General features: G+C 42.0%; 1 protein-coding gene across 1 annotated transcript in view; it reads right to left on the minus strand.

The window, feature by feature from the left end:
- Positions 1-6,757: 6,757 nt before the first annotated feature.
- LOC311236039 (uncharacterized protein) overlaps positions 6,758-25,689 on the minus strand; it is a 31,863-nt gene continuing 12,931 nt past the window's right edge. The window contains exons 4-5 of the mRNA XM_084323623.1: positions 23,315-23,430; positions 6,758-9,306 (exon numbers count right to left, since the gene is read on the minus strand). Coding sequence (XP_084179749.1) covers positions 8,500-9,306; positions 23,315-23,430 — 923 coding nt within the window. The 3' untranslated portion in view covers positions 6,758-8,499. The remainder of the gene's footprint in view (positions 9,307-23,314; positions 23,431-25,689) is intronic.

Here is a 25,689-nt window from a genome sequence, read left to right on the forward strand (position 1 = left end):
TGCCATAAATGTCATGTGTATGTTGTGTATGTCATAATGTCACCATGAATTGGAAATGGGGGACCCTGATGTAAACAAGACATACGTCTTTCTCTGGTCTGCATCCCCTTAACAATTGTGTGTATTGAGCCGTACTGTATTGTACCCATTCTGCAATCTGTTAAATAAAGTTTTCATTCATTCATTCATACTGCCCTCTGCTGGACAAGAAAAGTACATCATGTAAGGAGTGACGTTCAGGTTATACATGGTGATATTCTGCCCTCTAGTGGTAAATGTGCAGAACACATCTGAAGGGTCAGGGCGTCAACATTGAACAGAAGAGCTGTATTATATAGTTATGATGAGTAGAGTGGGACCTTTCAGTTCGCTATAGGTTTTCATTTGGATTTAAGATGTCCCACCACAGCCTAAAGGTCTACTCACATGGAGCAACATTAAACGTTATGCTTTAATCTCTTGCAGAAGGGAGCACCCCTAAGAACCACACCATCAAGAATAACTATTACCATTGACATTAAATTAATGACGTGGGTGATTATATGTCACTACTGTTTTTATATATTATTATAGGTAATCAGGTTAATTGATTGACCTAGTAGTTAATCTGTCAGTCACTAGTTTGTAGATTGTTATATTCAGGTTAATTGATTGACCTAGTAGTTAAACAGTCTCTCACTAGTTTGTACATTGTTATAGATAATCAGGTTATTGATTGATTTATTTATTTGATGTTTGTAATTGAAGAGTATGTGATACAAAAAATATATGCAACTCAGACAAACAACATCAAGGATAAAAAACACAATAAAGTCTGAGGACTTGTTTACATTGTGGTCCTTGGTCTCAGACAGACAACTCAAGACAACAAACATGTATACAAGCATACAAAATACAAATCTAAAGGAACTACTGAAAATTTTTAAATCAACTGAAACTGTTTAAAAAAATTTAAACAAACATATTACCATACAGCTATATACAATTTGATAATAATTAGGGATGTCCGATATTGGCATTAAAATGTAATATTGGAAATGATCGGTATCGGTTTAAATTTTTTTTTTTAAATGTTTACATTTATTTAACCTTTATTTACCCAGGCAAGCAAGTAAGAACAAATTCTTATTTTATTTATTGTAAAAAGTATGCATAATGTTGTGTTTTTGGGGGGGGAAACCCCGTATATATCGGTATCGGTTGATATCGGTATCAGAAATTAAGAGTTGGACAATATCGGTATATCGGATATCGGTAAAAAAAAAGCCAATATCGAACATCCCTAATAATAATTTAAAAAAAAAGTCCTAAAAGATAATACAATCAAATAAACCATCCTCAGGCGGCTGGGTGGCACAGTGGACTAAGCGCTCGTCACCAACACGAGAGACACTGGTATCGAATCCGGCTGTCAGCGTTGCCTCCGGCTTGGCCGGCCATCATACTGGCTCAATTGGCAGAGTCAGCGGGAGGGAAGCCGGTGGGTGGGTATTCTGGTTGTTGTAAACAGCGACTCCTACAGGTCGGTCAGGGCGCTTGCACAGCGAGGGAGGGAGATGGTGAGGGTAGTGTGACCTCCCACTCGTTACACCTCATCAATGAGTCCGCGCTGGCAGGTGAAAAGATGCTGCTGGCTGTCTCCTATGTCTCGGAGGTAGCATCTGATAGACTTCAGGGCTCCCTAGACCGACCAGTGGGGGGCACATGCGAGCAACAACCAGGAAGGGGAGGGGGGAATTGGCATAACGGCAAAAAAAATGGGCTGGGAGAAAAACACAGAAAAACAGGAGAAAAACTGAAAAAAAAAAAAAAATTACATCTCTCAAGAGCGTCTCTGTTTAAAAAAGAGGAAAGTCTGGCCAGAAATGTTACTTTTTTTATTTTCTTTAGAAATTGTTTTTAAAGCCATACTCTCCCCAGATAATTTGTTATCCAGGAAACATCCCAGGTATGTTACTTCCTCTTTGTTCACAACAGAGGTGTTGCCGACTAAGATATTAAAACCAGGGGATCTTTTTAATTTGGCATTTGAGCCAAACAGTATGGACTCAGTTTTTCCAAGATGGAGTGACAATTTGTTGTCTGCTAGTATAACAAACTTTTATTTGCGTTGTGTAATTTTAATTAAAAACAGACACTTGTTTCTCGGTCTTGGGTGATTTATTCTGTATACTGGGCAGCAGACAAAAAATATCCTGGTCAGTCAGGTAGTCGGCTCATCACACACCCAAACACCGCTTACCGCAGAAGGATTAGGAATAATTAGCATACTAGCATGTTAGCTAATTATATGCATTTGACACAATCTAACTAAATTAATATTTTAAAACATGTACCATACGGTCGCTACATTCTATAGTTTAATTTCGACATGCCTACATTAATAATTCCAACTAGTAGTGAGAGTTAAACATTTAGGAATAACATGTTCTATGGGCGGCTAAGTGGCGCAGTGGGCAAGGCGCTCGCCACTAATGCAGGATATGCTGGGTTCGAGCCCAGCTCTCTGCGTTGCTTCCAGCTTGGCTGGTCGTTCATACTAATACAATTGGCAGTATTAGGGCGTGGGGATCGGACGTTGTGGACAGCGACTCCTACAGGTCGGTTGGTGTGCCTGTACAGCAGAATCAGGAAGTATCGGGGGCAGCGTGAGCCTCCCACGCGTTACTCCTCGCCACTGAGAGTTGGCGCTGTGCAGGTGAAAAGATGCGACGGCTGCCTCCTCGTGTACCGGAGGGGACACGTGATGCAAGGCTTCGTCCACATTGCAGCCGACCAGTGGGAGGCATGGTGTAACAACGTTCGAGACAGGGGAGGGTAGAATTGGATAATACGAAATTGGGATGGGAGAAAAATAGAAAAATGGGGAGAAAAAGTAGATACAAAAAAAAAGGAATAACATGTTCTCAATTCTGAGAGTGTGTGAACCTACCACGGGCTCATTCCTCATGTGATGATACCACTCTAACGTGGACACTTGGCGTAGTAGCTCACAAGGAAACGCCCACCAACCAATAGAAATCCATAGACCAACGTAAACGCTATTCTATTGGTTCTTAGTTACCTTGGCAAGTGGAATCACTATCAACTCTGTTACATAGCCATGTACTGACATTCTGGAGTTCACTATCAACTCTGTTACATAGCCATGTACTGACATTCTGGAGTTCACTATCAACTCTGTTACATAGCCATGTACTGACATTCTGGAGTTCACTATCAACTCTGTTACATAGCCATGTACTGACATTCTGGAGTTCACTATCAACTCTGTTACATAGCCATGTACTGACATTCTGGAGTTCACTATCAACTCTGTTACATAGCCATGTACTGACATTCTGGAGTTCACTATCAACTCTGTTACATATCCATGTACTGACATTCTGGAGTTCACTATCAACTCTGTTACATAGCCATGTACTGACATTCTGGAGTTCACTATCAACTCTGTTACATAGCCATGTACTGACATTCTGGAGTTCACTATCAACTCTGTTACATAGCCATGTACTGACATTCTTGAGTTCACTATCAACTCTGTTACATAGCCATGTACTGACATTCTGGAGTTCACTATCAACTCTGTTACATAGCCATGTACTGACATTCTGGAGTTCACTATCAACTCTGTTACATAGCCATGGCTGACATTCTGGAGTTCACTATAAACTCTGTTACATAGCCATGTACTGACATTCTGGAGTTCACTATCAACTCTGTTACATAGCCATGAACTCATTCTGGAGTTCACTATCAACTCTGTTACATAGCCATGTACTGACATTCTGGAGTTCACTATCAACTCTGTTACATAGCCATGTACTGACATTCTGGAGTTCACTGCTGAGCATCTGTTCTCCTTGTGCTTTTTCTGTGTGGGAAACTAGGAGAGCGGAGTCGTTCGCAAAGAGAAACGGGTCACAGTTACATGCGGATTTCATGTCACCTACCACTCTTTTACAGCTGCCCTCAACTACAAACCGGTCATATTTTAATATAAACCCTCATACTGTACATCTTCTTTCAAAGCTTTGACATTGCAGGTGTATAAACATGTTCCTTTAACAGGTAGGTCTGGTACATCTTTGCATCAGTGCTGATCACAGTATTACAATCTATATCTAACAACACCCATCAGTGCTGATCATACCTTATTAAAATTAATATTTATATATGAACAAGCAGGTATTGTACACCCATCAGTGCTGATAATACAGTATTAAAATGAATATTTAACTACACCTATCAGTGCTGCTGATCATACAGTATTACACCTATCAGTGCTGATCATACAGTATAGTACAGTACATTCCTTTACAGGATTTGAACCCCTTAAATGCCAGTTTTTGTGATTAAACGTTGATTTTTATTCAAGACAGAAAACTAAAAAAGTTAATCATTTTCCATCCCATATATGCAAAATGGAATTTAATTTGGTGGGATTAACAGAGCCTGGACACAATAAAGACACTACGCAATAAAGACTGCCATAAAAACATTACCTATTAATTACTAATTATTTCATGAATACTAGTATTGATTGAATTGTGGATTAGAGACATCATCCAAGGGATAAAAACATAATAAAATACAAGCACTTATTTCCATCATGGTCCCTGGTATTAAGAGACAGGACATACATCATCATAAAAAATTAAGAGACAATATGCATATATATATATAAGATAAAAGAATAATAAATATGCTACCCTCTACTTCCTATACCGACTTTTTGAAACCAGTTAACATAGGAGCCTGTTTAATGCTGCTGGGCAGGCTGTTCCACAGAACTCAAGCTGAATAAAGGAAGATCTGCTGGCCGTACGAAATAAGTTTAAATCTAAAAGGGACTATGTGTCTCTGCCTCTGGTTTCATGGCTGTGATTATTTTTGACATATTGGAAATAATTGTATAGGTAACTTGGCACCTCCCCTTTATAAATCCTATAGACTAGGCATAATTGTATCATTGCTACTCTTTTGTCCACCCTGAGCCACCCTAGGCTGTTGAAGTGGGGCTGGTCAAAATGTGTACGAGTGGGGAGCTGCAGGACTATCCTAACTAGCTTCTTCTGGGTAGTTTGAAGTCTATTTTTCACGTTGCTGGGGGCACTGTCATACCAGGACAAGCAAGCATAGTTGAAATGACAGAGAACTAATGCCCCTGCAAGTGCTCTAAGAGCTTTCCTGTGCAGGTATTTAGAATTTCATGCAAGGTTCCTCCGATCAGCTCCTCCTGGCTGGTCCTCAGGTCCTCTGATCAGCTCCTCCTGGCTGGTGCTCAGGTCCTTTGATCAGCTCCTCCTGGCTGGTCCTCAGGTCCTCTGATCAGCTCCTCCTGGCTGGTCCTCAGGTCCTCTGATCAGCTCCTCCTGGCTGGTCCTCTGGTCCTCTGATCAGCTCCTCCTGGCTGGTCCTCAGGTCCTCTGATCAGCTCCTCCTGGCTGGTGCTCAGGTCCTCTGATCAGCTCCTCCTGGCTGGTCCTCCGATCAGCTCCTCCTGGCTGGTCCTCAGGTCCTCTGATCAGCTCCTCCTCCTGGCTGGTCCTCTGATCAGCTCCTCCTGGCTGGTCCTCAGATCAGCTCCTCCTGGCTGGTCCTCCGATCAGCTCCTCCTGGCTGGTCCTCTGATCAGCTCCTCCTGGCTGGTCCTCAGGTCCTCTGATCAGCTCCTCCTGGCTGGTCCTCTGATCAGCTCCTCCTGGCTGGTCCTCAGGTCCTCTGATCAGCTCCTCCTGGCTGGTCCACAGGTCCTCTGATCAGCTCCTCCTGGCTGGTCCTCTGATCAGCTCCTCCTGGCTGGTCCACAGGTCCTCTGATCAGCTCCTCCTGGCTGGTCCTCAGGTCCTCTGATCAGCTCCTCCTGGCTGGTCCTCTGATCAGCTCCTCCTGGCTGGTCCACAGGTCCTCTGATCAGCTCCTCCTGGCTGGTCCACAGGTCCTCTGATCAGCTCCTCCTGACTGGCTGTTCCTAAGTCCAGGCTGAAGCTTGGTCCGTGCTTTTGCAGTGACAGCCCCAGAGCTCTGGAACGAGCTGCCTCTGCATGTTAGGCAGGCCCCCACTCAGCAGGAGTTTAAATCACGCCTCAAAACACATTTTCTTTGGCTTTCATACAGTTTGAGTGACCTGCCCTTTTTATGTGACATATTGTATATGTTTTATCGTGTGCTTTTTATCTTTTTATTTTATGTAAATATTAAGGCTGTCAAAGTTAACGCATAATTATTTTAATGCAAGATTAACGTTAAAAAAATAGGCTTACTAGACTTCACTCAGGTGTATTATTGATACTCATTTATACTATGTTTATTTCATACTCAAAGTGTGTGTGAGAGAGAGAGATAGAGAGAGGTTAGAGAGATGAGGAAGGGGCAAGAGAGAAAGAGAGCTGGGAGAGTGTGTGTGTTCCTAACCTTTTCTTTCCCCTATTATTTCATGCACACTTTATTCATTGTTTTAAATTATTATTTTCTTTTAAGTTATTTTGTGATCATGCAAATTTGCAATGCATGAGGGTGATACTTTTGTGTTAAATGGCTGCATAAAGGAAGCATTTGTTGACTCATGTTGATAAGAGTATTACAACTTGAAAAATATCCATTTAAGGTAGATTTAGAACAGATAAAAGATATGCGATTAATGTGATTAATCACAATTAACTATGGACAATCATGTGATTAATCAGATTAAATATTTTAATATTCAGATTCAGAGTTTTATTTGCCACATGGAATCAATACAATCAGAGTTCTTCATACATAATCATAAATATCATACCATGGACAAAAGGAGCAGGAAGAAGAATAAATCTTATAGTTACCTGCCCCTTATTCCTAAACTAAACAAGTATTTACTTGATGGTCGGCGTACAACCTAATTTACACAAAATAATAATTTATAGCATATACAAGAAACAAACAATCCACAGTTTAAACAAGATATTTTTGTATAATAATAATAATAATAATAATAATAATAATAAAAGAATAAAGAATAAAAGAAAGAAAAAAAGAAAAGATCTCACTATTCAGATCACATTTGACTTTCATACAGATTCTTTTTTTTATATAATTCTTTTTGAATTGACAAACACTATTACATCCCTTAACACTTTCAGAGCCGGCCGTGTTTTCCTTTTTACCCCCTTGAATGCCCATCAACCACTTCAATGTTAGCGTTAATATCGCCTAATCTATGTTTTAAATTATGGCTATGTGTCTAATCTGCCCGTCGCTTATCAATGACTCATTTTCCAGTCAACATTGTCAAAGCGGATTGTTTTTTTATCGGTTCATTTACGTTTTATAGCATTTTGAAAAGCCCTCATTTTCAAGGAAAATAAAAAGATTCCGTGATAAACGCCCTGTACTGGAATATTCTAGAACGGTCATTTTTCGGCCTATTTATGAATCGTTTTCAAATAAACGCTAGATTATCGATAGTATATGTGTATGTATGCACGCTGGTGCCGCGAGCTGAAAATCGATTCTCTTAGTTCCTGATCGCTCGCACAGCCAAACAGCCATATCACACATAGGGGAAAAGCTTATATCTCCGTGAAAACAGGTCTGATTATCCTAAGACTGGTAAAATAGATTCCTTACCTGAGATCAGATGGTATCCAAAAAGATTATTCCAATTCCTGATCGCCATTCCAAAAATCGATCCTTTTATTGATCCAATGCTACGTACTGTAAAGACATATTACACGCTGTTCTGATGGTCCACAATGACTCAGAGCGGCTCGGGGTACATGCGTGAGAAGTAAAATGTGGATTCTGGAGTTTTTTTTTCTCATCCATTTTCATTGAGTCCATTCCAAAAGGGTGCATTACCATCTGGGAGACGATAGGGGGCGCTTTTTTCACATCTGAGCGCCTGATGGGGCTGGTTTCCCAACGGTAGACTCGTTGACGAAATATGAATTCAGATCGCTAATAAAAAAGAATTCATTCAAGAATTCATTCAATTGTCGTGCTGGGCATTCAGGGGGCGGACTACTAACACGTGTTATGGGTACGTGCAAACTGATGTTTAAAATTGAGAGCCTTAGTAAATATTTGTTGTGGGACTTGTACAGCACTTGTCAACTTTGTTTGGTCACAGTTAGGGCTTCTCTCCTGTATGAATGCACTGGTGACTCTCCTCGCTGGATGCCCTCTCATATGACTACAACTGGCGACGAGCCGCTAATAAAAAATTGCGGCAATTCCATAGACATTCCATAAACTAAAATCTCACTAATAACACTTTAACCTATTGGTAAACAAACGTATTGCTGAAAATATACACTATGACTGCTGTTGTTGTGACATGGTTAGGGTCTTTACTCTTGGATACATTTGAAAGAACAAAAACGCAACTTAATGTCACAGTCTGGAGAGATTGATTTGTGACGTGATGTCATTTGCGGTCCACCGGTGGTCCGCTCGGGCTAAAGAGGTCAAGTGGTCATATCTACTGAAGCTCTTCTCACACTGGTCACAGTTATAGGGCTACTCTCCTGTATGAATGCGCTGGTGTCTCTTTAAGCTGTCATATCTGCTGAAACTCTTCTCACACTGGTCACAGTGGTAGGGCTTCTCTCCTGTATGAATACGCTTGTGTTTCTTTAAGTATCCAGAGTCACTGAAGCTCTTCTCACACTGGTCACAGTTATAGGGCTTCTCTCCTGTATGATTGCGCTGGTGACTCTTTAAGCTGTAATATTGGCTGAAAATCATCTCACACTGGTCACAGTGGTAGGGCTTCTCTCCTGTATGAATGTGCTGGTGTCTCTCTAAGCTGTCATATCTGCTGAAACTCTTCTCACACTGGTCACAGTGGTAGGGCTTCTCTCCTGTATGAATACGCTTGTGTTTCTTTAAGTATCCAGACTCAGTGAAGCTCTTCTCACACTGGTCACAGTTATAGGGCTTCTCTCCTGCATGGATACGCTGGTGACTCTTTAAGCTGTAATATTGACTGAAGCTCTTCTCACACTGGTCACACTGGTAGGGCTTCTCTCCTGTATGAATGCGCTGGTGTGTCTTTAAGGTTCCAATTTGACTGAAGCTCTTCTCACACTGGTCACAGTTATAAGGCTTCTCTCCTGTATGAATGCGTTGGTGTCTCTTTAAGACTGATGAGGTACTGAAGCGTGCTCCACATTGGTCACAGTAGTAAGGCTTCTCTCCTGTATGACTGCGCTGGTGTATTAGAAAAGTGGACTTATTGATAAAGCACTTTCCACACTGGTCACAGTGAGGCCTTGACTCATTCATATCTCTGCTTGTTGTTGGGGAGCAATGCAGCAATTGTACCTAGAGAAGAGAGAAGTACACCAATGAAGAGTTCAGATTGTGTGTTTTGCATTCGTCCAGTTTGTATTTCTCATGTTCAAAAATTTAGTTGTTGATGCGATTTAAAAGTGAATCTACTCCAAGGGCGGTTATTGAAAACTGGCCAACATCAATATAAGTACATTTTGTGTTTCAAGAACATGTTCAAGGTACATGGTCATGTTAATTTCCTAAATCTACATGCAAAACCCCAGACATTTTAAACTTGGACAACTTGTCCAAACAAATACCAAATTGTAAAAACCTTCACCGTCTTAACTTAGTGAGACTGGGCCAGTGGGTAAGTTGACCCGCCCTCTGTAGGCAACTTTACACATTTGTCATGAAACCATAAATTCAGGAAGCACCCATTGTTTCTATCTGGATGTGATGTAGAGTACATGAGAAGATTTGTAAGTGTTTTACACTTTTTGCTTGTCAAAGGAAATGGTCTACCTGTTTTGACTTTTTGATTTCACATCTGCTTTTAACTTATTCCGGGCCAACAGCTCCCTCTGCTGATGGCCCTTCCGTGCCAATGCAATATCCAATGGAGAATAGGACTTATTTGAGAGTGCATAAAACATATAAAATATAATAGCAATAGATCTAAATAACAGTGATCGTCAATGAGTTGCTTCCAGTCAACATGTACAAAACGGATTGTTTTTTCATCTGTACATTTCCGTTTTATACCGTTTTGAATACGAGTATAGTTTGAGATTTCTAGTAATTCCAGAGAAAGACACACAAATAGCCCTTTAGTGGAATACACAAAACACGTTGTCATTTTTCGGCTGATTTATGAATAGTTTACAAATAAAAGCTGGATTATCGATAGTATGTGTCCTCATGTACGAAGAGAAGCGGGGTCTAAAAAAATCGCTTCTCCGTACTTTTGTCGGTGCAAACCTCACACACACACACACGCTCCGATGGTGGTGATAGGAACATCCGATTACCCCAAGATCCGTAACATAAAGGCCTTACCTCACATCTGATGTCATGCAAAAAGATTAATCAAATTCCTGATCGCCATTCCAAATATCGATCGCGTCCATTGATCCAACGTTATAGTCCAAAACACAATGATCCACGATGCTCCCAGTGGGGGGACTCAATGCAATAGTATCCAGCTGCATGCACGAGAAGTCAAACCTGGACCCGACTTATTTTTTTGATGCAGTCCCAGCCAATCCAATCATGTGCAATACCATCCGGGAGACGATAGGCAGTGGTATTTGCCCTTTTGCGAGCTCAGACCCATTCCTAACGATAACATCAGGTTGGATGGATGAAAATGAATGGATATCGCTAATAAAAGAAATAACGATTAAAACCCAACTATACTCATGATTGGCACGGAAGCGATGGCGAGTTACCCCGACTATACCCGTGGTTGGCCCGGAATGAGTTAAGACCATTGTGGCAACCCCAAGCCACCCCTGGGCTTGGTGATTGAAGGACATTACGTAGCGACCCAATGGCTGGGCGCTGCCCATATTTGGGCGTCCACTTCCGGACGCACCTGTCGCTAGAGGATCATCAGGAGTGATTATCGAATCACGGCACGGTGCGCCTGTTGAGGAGGGGGGACTTATTGGAGCCGAGGAGCCCCCCTCTCTCTCTCCCGTAGCAGCGCAAGGCGACAGGCCACAGAGCGGAGACGCCGCCCGGCCAACAGATTAATGCCAGAAAGCGATTATTATTTAGTAGAAAATAAAGAGTATGATTTTGGGAACTGCAACCTGTGTGTGTGTTGTTTATTCTGCCACCCCTACACCTGGAGTTGCCACAGTGGTGGAGAATGCGGGCACAGTCTACTGGCAATAAGGGGTGCAGAATAAACGACGATAGACTTTATAGAAATAAAAGATTAAAAAAAATATATATATATAAAAAAATATATATATATAATAACTAAAAGAAGCATGGACGCGCTGGTGCAGCAGCTCGTACAGGCGAACCTGGAACAACAGGCCCGGCATGAGGAGGCCCTACATGAAGAGAGGAAACAGACGGGGATGATCCAAGCGGAGCTCCAGCGGATGGCCTCTCACAGGCAGGACGAAGGGCTCACAGGGACGCGGCCTAACCCTGGGCGCTTCATCCCCAAGCTGACGGAGCAGGAGGATATAGAAGCCTATCTCCTAGCGTTTGAGCGCACCGCCAACCGGGAGGGCTGGCCAGAGGATAACTGGGGGGGACTGCTGGCCGCCTTCCTGTCGGGTAATGCACAAAAGGCCTACCAGGACCTGCCAACGGAGCAAGCCGAGAACTACACCCGGCTAAAGCAGGAGATTTTGGCCCGGTACGGCCATAGTCTGCAGTCCCGTGCCCAGGGTTTTCATGACTGGGTGTATGACGCACAGGCCTCCCCGCGCTCCCAGATGCACGACTTAGTCCGCGTAAGCCGAGCCTGGCTAATGACCGACCCCGCAGGTCCCCCTGTCTTGGAACGTATTGTTATGGACCGCTTTATTAGAGCCCTCCCTTATGACACGAAGAAACAGGCGAGTCAGGCGGACCCCCGCTCCGTGGAGCAGCTAAGTGAACATTGCGGAGGCCCACCAAGTAACGCGGGAGTTACTCAAAGGGGGGCGAGGGGAAAAGCCAGAGCGACTAAGAACGAGGAGGGGTCCCGACGAGCCCAGCCCAAGGGGCCGGGTAGGGAACGCAGGTGATCCCGAACTACCCCAAAGAAGGCCGCTGTTTGACCAGGACCAAAGACACTGCTATGACTGTGGCGAGCCAGGGCATCTCTCGTGGAACTGTCCAGACCGGGATGTGTCCAAGCCATCGGCGGCAGCTTCAGATCCCCGCGGTAAAACATGCAATTATGGCGCAGCCTGTTGGGCCCATAAGGAAACGTCAGCGACACTTTTACCCGTGTGCGTCAACGACAAAGACGCGGTAGCGCTCCTGGACTCGGGTAGTGTCATATCGCTGGTTCAGCCCCATTTGGCACACTGCGATGCAGAGGCTCCGCAAGTGTCCGTGTCCTGTGTTCACGGAGACACAAAATTGTATCCCACATCACCCTGACAACCACCAAGGGGGTCTGCTCGATGCCGGCGTGATACCTAACCTGCCGGTAGCGCTGCCGATTGGACGAGACTGCCCCCTGTATCGTCAGCTGTGCTCAGCCGGCATCTCCCCACGCACCCCATCCTCCACAGGTAAACCGAGGAAGAGGAAAGGAGTACGTCAGCTGAAGGCGTGTGCCCTGAACGTAACGGGGAGTGAGACTGAATCGGATGTGGGTGAAGACGCGCCGGAGCCCCAAGCGGGCCCCGAGACGGATAGCGGCGACGAAGACCCCTTTGCGGAGTTCCCCCAGGCGGACGAGGTGGGGAGGGACCTGGCGGGTCAGTTCGGAACGGCCCAGCTGGAGGACCCAAACCTAACGCAGGCCTGTGCGAATGTCAAAACCGTGGATGGAAATCCAGTGGAGGGGGTGAGTAACCTGTCATATCCTCACTTTGCAATAAAAAGACAACTGCTGTATCAAGTCGTAAAAAAGAATGATGAGGTTAAAGAACTATTGCTGGTGCCGAAATTCTTCATTCCCACAGTACTCCAGCTAGCGCATTCGCATATCCTCGGAGCGCACCTGGGCGTGGACAAAACCATGGACCGCATAAAGGAGTGTTTCCATTGGCCGGGCATGAAGAGAGCGGTAGAGGACTACTGCAGGAGCTGCCCAGAGTGTCAACGTGCAGCACCAAAGGTACACTACAAAAATCCTCTGATCCCATTGCCCATCATTGAGACCCCGTTCTCAAGAATTGCCCTTGACGTTGTTGGCCCACTAGTCAAATCATCCCGAGGCCACCAGTATACTGGTAATCATAGACTATGCAACGCGTTACCCCGAAGCCATCCCGTTACGTACGGTGACGGCCAAAATTGTGGCACGGGAGCTATTTCATTTGTTTAGTCGGGTGGGAATTGCCGATTCCATTCTCACTGATCAGGGCTCGTGCTTTATGTCGCGGGCCTTAAAGGAAATGTGCAAACTAATGAAAGTGGAACAGCTGCGAACCTCCATATACCATCCACAGACTGATGGGCTGTGCGAACGTTTTAACAAAACACTGAAAAGCATGCTAAGAAAGGTGATGGAGAAGGATGGGAAGAATTGGGATCAGTTGTTGCCCTTTCTGATGTTCTGTGCGTGAGGTCCCACAGGCTTCCACTGGCTTCTCGCCGTTTGAGCTGCTCTACGCCCGTAAGCCGCGGGGTCTCCTGGACATCGCAAAGGAGATTTGGGAGGAACAGCCGTCGCCCCACCGGTCTCTCATAGAGCACGTGCAGGTGATGAGACAGGATGAAGGCGCTCTGGCCAGTGGTAAGAGAACATATGCAACAGGCCCAAGACGCACAGAAGCGCATTTATGACTGGGGCGCACAGTCCTTTCGATTAGCCCCACCGTTCATTGTAAACAATGATGCATGTAGTTACTGTGTGTTTTTTTTTTTTTGTATTTTATTTTCTTATTATTTTTTTAAACAAACATATAAACAAACATGACAACACACGATAAGATATACAAGCATTAATTGTCAGGGCACATCCAATGAGATCACATTTTAGTTAGTTGTCTTATATAAGATATACCCCTAATACCTGTTATCTAAAAAAAAACTACACACATATGCTCAGCTCGAACCCCCCCCTCCCGGACCCCACCTTGAGAAGTACCTCCACTATCCCTCGCACCTAACCAGACACTACCATTATAAGCTAGCTTTTATTCTCTCCACCACTTCTAACCACATTGACATTTTGGATTCATTGAGACCCAGAATTCTTGCTGTAGATATTTCATGGTAAATTACATCGAGATATGTAAGAAACCAAACTTTACGGCACATTTTTTCCGGTTGAAACCAGCGTGATGCGATCAGCTTTTTGGCTACTGTGATACCCGATAAAACCAATCTCTTTAGCTGTGGATTCACTGCAAACTCAAAAACATCATTCAATAATAATACCGAGGGGTGTACAGGTATATTCCAAGATACGAGTTTTGATATTTGTTGGGTCACATCTTTCCAGAATGCCTTAACTGGTGAGCAGTCCCAATACATGTGCATAAATGTCCCTTCGTCCCCATTTGCACATTGGGTGCATTTGGAATCTTGTTTAAGCCCCATTCGGCACAGTCTTATAGGAGTCAAGTATGTCCTGTGAATATAGTTAAGATTGATTTGTTGATGATCTGGGTTCCTTGATGTAAGTCGGACATTTGCCCAGGCTCCTTGCCAATCAAAGTCATTTTCCAGGTCTGGTATATCCCTCCTCCAGACAGAGTCAAGTTGGAGGGTTTCATACGAGGACGTTAGTAATTGATGATAAAATTCTGAAACAAAACCTCTCGATGTCTCTCTTGCGTAGAAGAATTTGTGGTATCTGTGGTGTTCAATTGGTCTGTCTAATGGAACACCGTGAGACTTCAAACATAGCTCTAACTGTTTGTGAAAAAGCCATGTGGACTTGGTGAGATTACATTTTTTGCGTATTTCTTTATCACTACAAAAACCCTGTTTGTTAAAAACATCCCCTAATGAGTGTATGCCTTGCTCTTCCCATATAGGGAATCTTATAGGTCGTTTTCCAATTAAGAGTGCATTGTTATTGAATAAGGGAGTATGATTGTGCCATTTTTGTGGGTTAGGATTTTTTTTTTTGATTCACGCCATATCCGGATCGCATGAGTAATTATGGGGCCAAATTTTCGTTCACAGTGCTTGATTGGTAGTTTAGTGTATGCTATGTCCTTCAGTCTATGTGGGGCTACTATGTTTTCTTCTATTTTTCTCCAGGATGCTAATGCTTGGGAGTCAAACCATGTTGTCAATGGACTTAATGTGTACGCCTTAAAATATAGGAAAAAATCTGGAAATGCCATGCCACCATCTGCTTTATTTCTCTGTGCGGTGGATCTTTTTATACGTGGTGGTTTGTTATTCCAAATAAATTTGTATGTGGAGGAGTGTAATCTTTTCCAGTAACCCTCTGGAGGGGGTAACGGTAGCATTGAACTGAAGAAGTTGATTTTAGGTAGTACATCCATCTTAACTATTGATATCCGTGCTTGTACTGTGTTTTTAAGTTTTGCCCATCTATCAAGGTCGTCTTTGATTTTGTTTTGGATTTTTGTGTAGTTGTGCTTCACCGTTTGTCTTATGGTAGGGAATATTTCCACTCCCAAGCATCTGAAATGTTTTACCATCGGTATCTGTCCTGGGAGGGTTGTATCTTTTTTTGCAGGGGTGTTAAGTGGAAGGAAAGCCGACTTCGGCCAATTTATCTTAAATCCCGATAAATCACCAAAGTCCTCAATCAACTTGAGCAGATGAGGCAATGTGGTGTTGGGGTTTTGCATGAACAATATTACATCGTCCGCATATAAACAAATTTTTTGTTGTGTGCCCTTGATTACGATTGGTTCTATGGATTGGGATTGTCTTATATATTGTGCTAAAGGCTCTAATGATAGATTGAACAGTCCGGGACTAAGAGGACAACCCTGTCTGGCAGAGCGTGATACCGGAAATATCTGGGAGATGATTGTGCCTGTTGTAATCATGGCCGATGGGTCTTTGTATAATACTTTAATCATATCGATGAATCCTTTCCCTAACCCCATCCTTTCTAGCACTGCCCACAGATAAGACCATTCCAGCCTGTCAAAGGCCTTCATAGCATCCAGGGACAGCATCGCCTTAGGTATGGTGCCCTCCTTGTCGGCATCAAGTACGTGCAGTATACGTCTTATGTTCTCAGTGATCAGGCGGCCTCCTATGAAGCCAGTTTGGTCCGGGTGAACTAAAGACGTCATATGCTTTTGTAATCTGATGGCTAATACCTTAGAGTACAGTTTGATATCTGTTCCGAGGAGGCTTAAAGGTCTATAACTACCGCACTCGTTGGGGTCCTTGTCTTTTTTAAGGAGGACTGTTATGAGTGCAATATTGTCATTTTTATGGAAGTTCCCCTCCTTGACTGAGTATAAGATCATATTTAGTAATAAGGGGCCAATTATGTCCCAACAAGAAAGGTACATTTCTGATGGGAAACCGTCTCTTCCAGGAGCCTTACCACTTTTCATTGCGGTTATGGCCTTCTTGAGTTCCTCTAGTGTGATCGGTGTTTCTAACTGTTTAGCGTCATCCTCTGAAAGTTTAGGGAGAGTAATTTGATTAAGAAATGTGTCTATTTTGTTTTGATCGAAGGTCATTTCTGATTTATATAAGTCGGAGTAGAATACTTTGAATGTATCGTTTATTTTTACAGGATCTGTTACAAGTACTTGTTGTGCTCTAATGGTAGTTATATCTGCAAATGTTGCATTAATTCTTAATCGCATGGCTAATAGGTGGCTGGGTTTGGAACCATGGGAGTACTGCTGTTGTCTTGTGCTGCGTATTTGTATTTCCGATTGTTGTCTGTATATGGCATTGATCTCTATTTTTAGTACGTTAACTTGATTTTCTAGTCGAGTTGAGTTGTTGTATTTCAGAGAATTAAATAACGTTGAGTAAAGCGTTTCCAGCTCATCCAGTTTTGTGCTTTGATTCTTGCGCATTTTGGAGGAAAAGCTATCCGTGAAGTCTTTGATCATTCCCTTTACCGACATCCATATTATTCTGGGGTCTTGCACCGAGTTTGCATTCTCCCGTTGGAATACTATAAGAGCTTCTTTGAGTTGTGTAATGTATTCCTTGTTATTAAGCAGCAACGAGTTAAATCGCCATCTTGGGGCTCGGGAGGATAGTATACCAAATGTACCTTTAAGGAGTAAATAACAGTGATCTGATAGTGCGTTGGGTATCATTTCCACTTCATAATTATCAAATAGTCTCTGTGATGCAAAGACATAATCTATTCTGGATAGTGTATTAGGTCTCGCAGATCGACAAGAGTACTTTCGGGTCGTGGGATTAAGTAACCGCCATAAGTCATTTACACCTGTAATCTTTGACCAATCCTTTAATGCCTTCGATGAATTCTTTTGTTCGCTGGAAAAGGCGAGGTAAGATTTGTCCATCCTTGGGTTCCAGATGGCATTAAAATCCGCTCCTATTATAAATGAGTAATCGGGAATGTCTAACATTGCATTGGTTAATGTAGTGAAGAAATCTTCTTCGTACAAATTTGGGGCGTATACCGCTATCAATGCTATTTTCCTGTTCTTATGTTCAATCTTAGCTATAGTTATCCGACCTTCTACATCAGACCATACTCCCTTTAGTACAATATTCAACTTACGTTTAACGACTATTGCTACACCCCGAGTTCTCGTACCAATAGAGGAGTGACTGATATTATGGTATATGTTGTCCGCTAATTTATCTGTCTTTCCCTAGAATGTGCGTGTCGCTTAGCAGAGCAATGTCCACATGTTCTTTTTTCATCAGTGTGAGCACGCTTTTGCGTTTGAGTTGGTTATTTATTCCCCCGGTGTTCCATATCATTATATTCAAACTAGCCATAGTCTATACATGTTGCATTGTAATTTTTGGTAATGCTTCTAGAGTGCGAGGCAATAATAGATATACATCCCACTAGTGAGGTCCCGTTGAGAGCCGAGCTTAAAAACATATATACAAATAAAAATCCCCTACCCTTCCCTCCCACCGAGAGTCGTACAGGATTGTGTTCCATGAACACAACCTTTGCGTATGACTCCCTCCCTTGCACCACCGGATATCCCAGAATGATCCAATTATCCTTAACATTCCTATGTATACCATAGGATCTAACACTCTAAATTCTACCATAAGTAGAATGTCGACTGTGGCTTGGCCACTTTCCCGTAAAAAATAAATAAATAAAAATGTAAATGAGATAAACTAAAAATAAAGACCAAAAATAAGCTTCAATTGTCATGCCCTAATCACTTACATTTTATATGAACTTGTGTAATTTATAGTAACCCATGAATAATATGAAGGTATTGAACTGAAGAGAGAGCCTCAATAAATCAGAGAGAGCGGATGAAAAAGAAAAAAACAAGTAAATGGAAGAGAACATTAACTTAGATCTTAAAAGAGCATTGCTATGCTTAAACATCTAAAGTATAAATTGGAGAAGTAGTGGAATTATTTCCCATTAATAAAAACAGTTTTTAAATACGTATATGCAGCATTTCCCCTGACCGGGGTGGGCGATGATCGTTGTGTAGAGTGATATTTCTGCCGGCCGGCTATGATGGCTCTGTGGTTCTGCATGTGTTACTGTGTGTTGTTGTAGCCACCGGTTAATTCGCGATTTTTTATTGGTTTGTCATGACAAACCAATTACATAATCCAACATATGTGTAAAGAAACAACATATTCCAGTTAACGGTATATTTTTTTAATGATTCGTTACGGCAAAATCAATACTTCCATTTGTATAAATTGCGTTAAGCGGAGCCGAGTATTCCTGCCTGGCTGAAGGGCTTGTCGCGGCTCATGCGCATGCGCGCGCTCGGCCAATCAGAGCGCAAAACGGGAACGCGGAAACACAACTGCGTTGCGGAAAGTATACACGCCGCCCAACGCATGGCGAGTTAACCCGGGATATTCCGGGTCTGGCGCCGAATGTGTTAAGAGGTTAAATCATGCAATCAACTCCCTCACCTTTTAGTAAGCTCAACAACTTGTGTGCGAGTAAGCCAATTATAGAAACAGTTTATAAGAACCTAGTGGAGGGAATTTTAACCTTTAACATGGCCATGTGGTATGGGAATCTGAACATAAAAGGAAGGAATAAGTTGCAGAGGATAGTGAATTTGGCCTCTAAAACCATAGGGAAGATGCAAAAACAGCTAAGCTACATCTACAACGAAGTGCTTAGGAAGATAGTGTATGACCCCTCTCACCCACTCTATGGGGAGTTCGAGCTGTTGCCCTCTGGTAGTCGTTACAGACTACCTAGGGCAGGGGTCAGCAACCTTTACTATCAAAAGAGCCACTTTTCCCCCGTCCCACAAAATAAAATGCTCAGGGAGCTGCACAACCTTAAACTTGACTTAAAATCCTCTTACCTTGACTTATTAAAAGCCTCCCCAATTTTGAAAACAGTATTCCCATGGTTGGTCTTGATATACTGCTAGCTAACGGAGCTAACCAACAAACAAATTAACATGAACCTAAACTAACTTTAGGTTAGTTGTAACGTTAGTTTAGGTTCGTGTTAACGTTAAATAATGTACAAAATAAACGTATTTCCGCTGCTATAGACGTTGCTCTTTTATTTTGAAACCCCCCGACCGGAAGTTAGCCTAGTTATCTGCTTTAGTGTCCGCCCGGTTCTGCGTTTGTTGGTTAGCTCCGTTAGCTAGCAGTATATTAAGACCAGCCATGGGAATACTGTTTTCTAAATTGGGGAGGCTTTTAATCGTCAAGGTAAGAGGATTTTAAGTCATGGTATCCATAAACTTCAATCGGTTCAGATCCTTTGAATGAATGAGAATGTAAACAAACACGGCGTCACGTTGAAATCACTGACTGCGCCCGGAGAGGAGTAGTTCGGCAAAAAATAGTTCAGAGTTTATTTGCTTAGAAAACGTAATTGTCTAATTCAATTATTTTTAATTTCTCCACGTGGTAAATACACAGGTCACAACATGTTTACAGGAACGTTTTGGAGTTGTATTTGGAGTGTATTTCGTGACTGTAGGGCACTGTAGGGAACAAGTCTGACCCACTTCCAGTGATGAAGCTAAGCTACGCTAAGGGAGTGGCTGTTCCCTAAGCCTAATGCTGCACAGAGACAAAAAAGGTATGTATCTTCTTGTCTAACTCCAGGGAAGATGTTAAATAAGCTAATTTCCCAAAATGTTGGAGTTTTCCTTTAACCTTTATTTACCCAGGCAAGCACGTAAGATCAAATTCTTATTTTATTTATTGTGAAAAGTATGCATAATGTTGTGTTTTGGGGGGGGGGGGACCCTGCATATATCGGTATCGGTTGATATCGGTATCGGAAATTAAGAGTTGGACAATATCGGTATATCGGATATCGGTAAACAAGCCAATATCGAACATCCCTAATGTATATGTATAATGTCTGCGGTCATTGTTGTTGGTCGTTTGTTCAAAGGTGAGACAAAAGACATATTTCCACAATTGTGGACAATGACATTTGTGCGCATGAGTCGCCTGAGACAGCCACTGCTGCAGATCGCTCTACATGTCGAAATACTTCCCAAAGGTTAGTGAATACCACGACCACAACACCAGAGGGAGCTCCACAAATCATGTTAAACCCAGATTCGGCACAAACAAGGGACTAAACACGTTTCGCAATTATGCCACATCAATGTGGAACGCCCTACCCACAGCTGTAAAGGAATGCAAATCACTACCCACTTTCAAAACCACTCTCAAAGAGCCTCTACGGGAGACTGCAATTCAAAACTGGCCCCCTCCAATGTCCAAACCCAACCCCCTCCAATGTAGTTTGCCCACCCACCCCACCCCACCTACCCAACCCCCTCCAATGTACAGTTTCTTCCCCCTCAAATGTACATAATCTCTTTTTAGACTCTTTTTGTACTCTGGTATGTCATAAATATCTAGATGTAACAGTACCGTCTACCTGTATGTCATGTATGTCATATGTTATGATGAATTGAAAATGGGGGACCCTGATGTAAACAAGATGAAAGTCTTTCTCTGGTCTGCATCCCCTTAACAATTGTATGTATTGAGCTTAGGGCTGGGCGATATGGCCTAAATATGATATCACGATATTTTCTGACCTTTCGGCGATACACGATACACATCACAATGTTTTTCTTTTTTACCCCAAACAATTCATTATGAGGCTTACCAAGACAGTATTTGAGTTTGCAAGCTAACATTAAAGACAAAATAAAATACCCATGCATTTAGCATTTTTATATTAGATTTAGATTATTAGATTATATATTGCATATGAGATATTATATGATTTAGATATGAAATATGATGAATTGAAAATGGGGGACCCTGATGTAAACAAGACTAAAGTCTTTCTCTGGTCTGCATCCCCTTAACAATTGTATGTATTGAGCTGTACTGTACCCATTCTGCAATATGTTAAAGTTTTAAATCAATCAATCAATAAATAGCATTTTAGCATTTTTATGAAACTACTGTATATATGTATGTCTCTAAATGTTTTGATGAATTGAAAATGGAGGACCCTTATGTAAAAAAGCCGAAAGTCTTTTTCTGGTCTTCATCCTCCTGTACTGTATTGTACCCATTCTGCAACCTTTTAATACAGTTTTCATTCATTCATTCTGACGGAAACATAATCATTTTGATTGACAGTCGAGTCTGCCAATGACGTCACACCGCTTGCACCCGCCCTGCTGTTCTTAGCACCAATCGGCAAGCGTTATGACTTCCTGAATGTCCCGTGTGCTGAAGTGAACACTGAACATCAACAAAGCTACTAACGTTAGCTCCCCGCGGCCGTCGAGTAGGAGACCAGTGCTTCACAGGATGCTAAATGAGGCATAATGATTTTACTACAACGAATGTTATAATAAAAGCCTTTCCATACATCTGTCTGATTGAAAACTTTATTAACAGACCGCGGAATGGGCATATCTCAGCACAGGCTGAGATATGAACGAGTAACGTGTGGACAGATTGACGCGACACAATCCTCTTGGGCAAAACATCACGATATCCACGATACGTTGAAAAAGTGTATCGTTAATGAACTGTACCCGATATTTATATAATATCGTCATATCGCCCAGCCCTAATTGAGCTGTACTGTATTGTACCCATTCTGCAAATTGTTAATAACATTTTCAATCAATCAATCAATGGCAAGCCTAGTTAAGCAAGACCCAGCCAAGAACGTGCCTAGGCAAGCCTAGTTAACACTATGATCGCCGGGGACGAGTTAAGACGTCATTCCTAGCCATGCTCATTCTGCCGAAGACGCCGTAACTCGTCTTTGATGTCAATATTTCAAAAATCTGTGAGCGAAATCATATTTCCCCTCCGGAGCCCTGAGACACACTGCAAAGCTCCACTCAACTCTCTAGCGGTTCAAGAGAGCCATCTGGTGGCCGATCGGCAGATCGCCAACCGGAAATGAGCCTTTGAACCGGTAGTGCTCATCCATATGTGGTCCGGGCACTCGCTATCGTTAGAGAGACTCCGTCTTGATACAGTGAACATCGATCGGTGCAAATAACTCGAAAAAACAACATGATTTGGACGTATATACCATTATACAACCTGGAAATGGATCAAGCATTTCTCCATCCCATAATAGAAAAAATTCTGTTCCACGCTCATCTGCCAGCGGCGCGAGGAAGCCACGGTAAGATTCAGCGTTATATTCTAACGTGGTCCATATAAACTGCTATGATGAACATATGACCCACTCTGGATGAATCATCTAACGCTGCCCACGGAATTATAAACGATCCCCCGCCCATCCGGTCATCATCAGATGACACGTAGTAACTTCTAGAACCACGTCCAGTTGAAATTTTTTATCTCGCACAGATTCCTACCAAACTGTATTTGATCATCAATATAATGCATTTAGGGCTAGAAATCACGTTCTGAAGAAAGCTGCAGAAAACGATAAAAACATACTTATACTTTAGACCATATTTTAGTATGAATATGTGAATGAAAAAGTTTAACGTTGCTACACCCTGAACAATACATATAGGACATTGAAGGGGCCATAATAATGGCAATTTAGCAATAGAATTAAAAAGGTTATAGCCCTGCAAAGAAGGGGAACTTCTCCATAGACAAATAGAGATGGCGAGGGATGGTAAATTATGAATTTAACCCATGGCGATCAAAGTGTTAAGCAAGACCCAGCCAAGCACGAGACAAGGCAAGAAATTATTTAAAAAGAATTTAACACAGTATATCTATATTTTTATCATGTACAAGTTTTAATATAAAATCTGCAAATGGATGATGCAAAACAACTCCCAATGTAATATTTTCTTCCCCATCTTACCGCTGACAATCTCTCAAGAGGGATTTCCAAGAGTCTTGTCTGTAGTTTAGCTCCACTTTTCTCTCCAAGCTCCTCATAACCTTGGATTACAAACCAGTCTGTGTCCTTTTCTGAAACTGAGAGAACCGTCATATTTGTATTTGTTTATTAAAAAGGATCCCCATTAGCTGATGCCAATGGCACCAGCTAGTCTTCCTGGGGTTACATATATACACATACAGATATACACACAAACGCACGCACATATATACACAAACGTATACATACATACATACACACTATATACATCAGGGCTCGAAATTGCGACCGAATTGGTCGCATATGTCAGGGGTTCCCAAACTTTTCAGGCCGGGGCCCAGAAAATAAGGCGTCAGAGAGCCGCGGCCCAATGCACATCGTCAGGCTTTTATTTTTTTTTTAATTGCCAGGCGACTGATTTTTTAAGCCAAATATCACTTCAATCCTATTAAGTTAGTTCAAGTTAGTTATTCATTTATATGTGCTATTTATGAGAGGGCTAACTTGTTGCAAAATAATAATGATAATAATAGCCTCATTAAAATACTATTGTTGCTTCGGTTGTTTTCAGCGTTTTATGTGCATAATCTATTATTTAGTTTGAAATGTTCGTTGAAATAAGTAGATTTTTCGTTTTTGTTTATTTATTAAGTTAACCATATAGTCACATTTTAGAATACAATAGAATAGAATTTTAGAATACAACTAGAAACACTGTCCTGGCCTGCTTCTAAGTTCAGTGACCTTAAAAAAAAATAAAAATAATGTAAATCATCTTGCGGCCCACCTTTGGGTCGCGACCCCGACTTTGGGAACCACTGGCATATGAGACCGAAATTGTATCCGTGCGACCTCAAAATATAATTGGGAGCATTTGTGCGAGTGCCCCCCCAACGTCCCTTTCTCTGTACATTCGCTAGTTTGTCTGTCACTCAGTATGTGCCAGTGAGTTGACGGTGACCATTCTAACCAATCAAACATGAGCTTGACGTTCTTACATGGAATGCTGATTTTAGATTGGTTCAGTTGACGCAGTGCCCTCATGGCCCCTCCCCCTCACAGACCTGTCTTGTCACAGACCAGTCTCATTAGCACCAAAGATAGCAAGCGTGCAGGTCCTCTTTTAACATGACTGAAGCATTAAACAATGGCCCAGTAAACTATTCACTTGTCTAACGTTATCTAGCTGGTTAGCTACTGATAGCTCATGACATCATTGAAATTTGTTTTTGCAGCTGTGGCTAAAGTTAGCTAGCTACCAGTGTACCATCCATCTGCGACGGACTTAATTAAACACTTCATGCAAACGGAGTAACGTTAACGTTATGTCGAGTTCATACTACACTACACGTATGAACTCGACATAATGTTAACGTTACTCCGTTTCCATGAAGTGTTTAATTAGCAGCAATCTGTTGTTGAAAATTTTACGTTAATGCTCCGTGCATTGCATGGACAGGAAGCCGTCATGCGAGGACAGGAAGCAGTCATGAAATCATTGTAGTCATATTGTAGTCTTTTAGTCTTATTAACTAAAAGATTTTAACCAAATAAAAAGCAGCAGCACTATTGCATAACTGAGTCATGTTTGCTATGTATTTCTTTCTTTAGGGGAGTAGGACATTTGTTTCACAGTTTTAGCATGATGTTTCATAGATGGCTAGGTTAAACACAGGTTTTTGTTTTTAAGAGGGGGGGGTTTGATTTGATTGAAGTTTATTTCAAATATGCAACATAACAAACAAACATCAAGTACAGATATAGCCTTAAGCTGTTCAAATAATAAATGTATAATTTTTTTTTTAAATAATAATAATCTAAAAGAACCGATAAGAGTATCGATAAAGTACCGAACCGTTAAGCAGTATCGATAAGAGTAGTATCGATAAAATCTTAACGATACCCATCCCTAACTGTTAGTCGTTTTTTTTTATCAATAAAAAAAATATATTACATTATATATTGTTGGTGCTCCTTACATTTTGGTGGGTGCTCCTACATTTTTGCTGGTGCTCCCAACTTTTTGAAGTTGGGAGCACCAGTGCTACCAAGTAGAAATGTAAATGTCTAGCCCTGTACATACATACATATACACACATTCAGTATATACACAATACAACAACTAACTTTATATATATATATATATATATATATAGCACATGAAAGATAAAGAGCTAATGCTTGCCTGTAACGGGCAGCATTACCATCTTCAGCTTGTCACAGTTAACACAATGGAGGCCAAACCCGAGATAAGTCTGGTTAACTCGCCGACGCTTGAGCGCCAAACCCGAGAAAAGTCGGGTTTTCATCGTTATTTCTTTTATTCGATATTTCCATTCATATCCATCCAGGGAGCC

This window comes from Notolepis coatsorum (genome assembly GCF_963971535.1).
Source record: "Notolepis coatsorum genome assembly, chromosome: 10".
NCBI lineage: Eukaryota > Metazoa > Chordata > Actinopteri > Aulopiformes > Paralepididae > Notolepis > Notolepis coatsorum.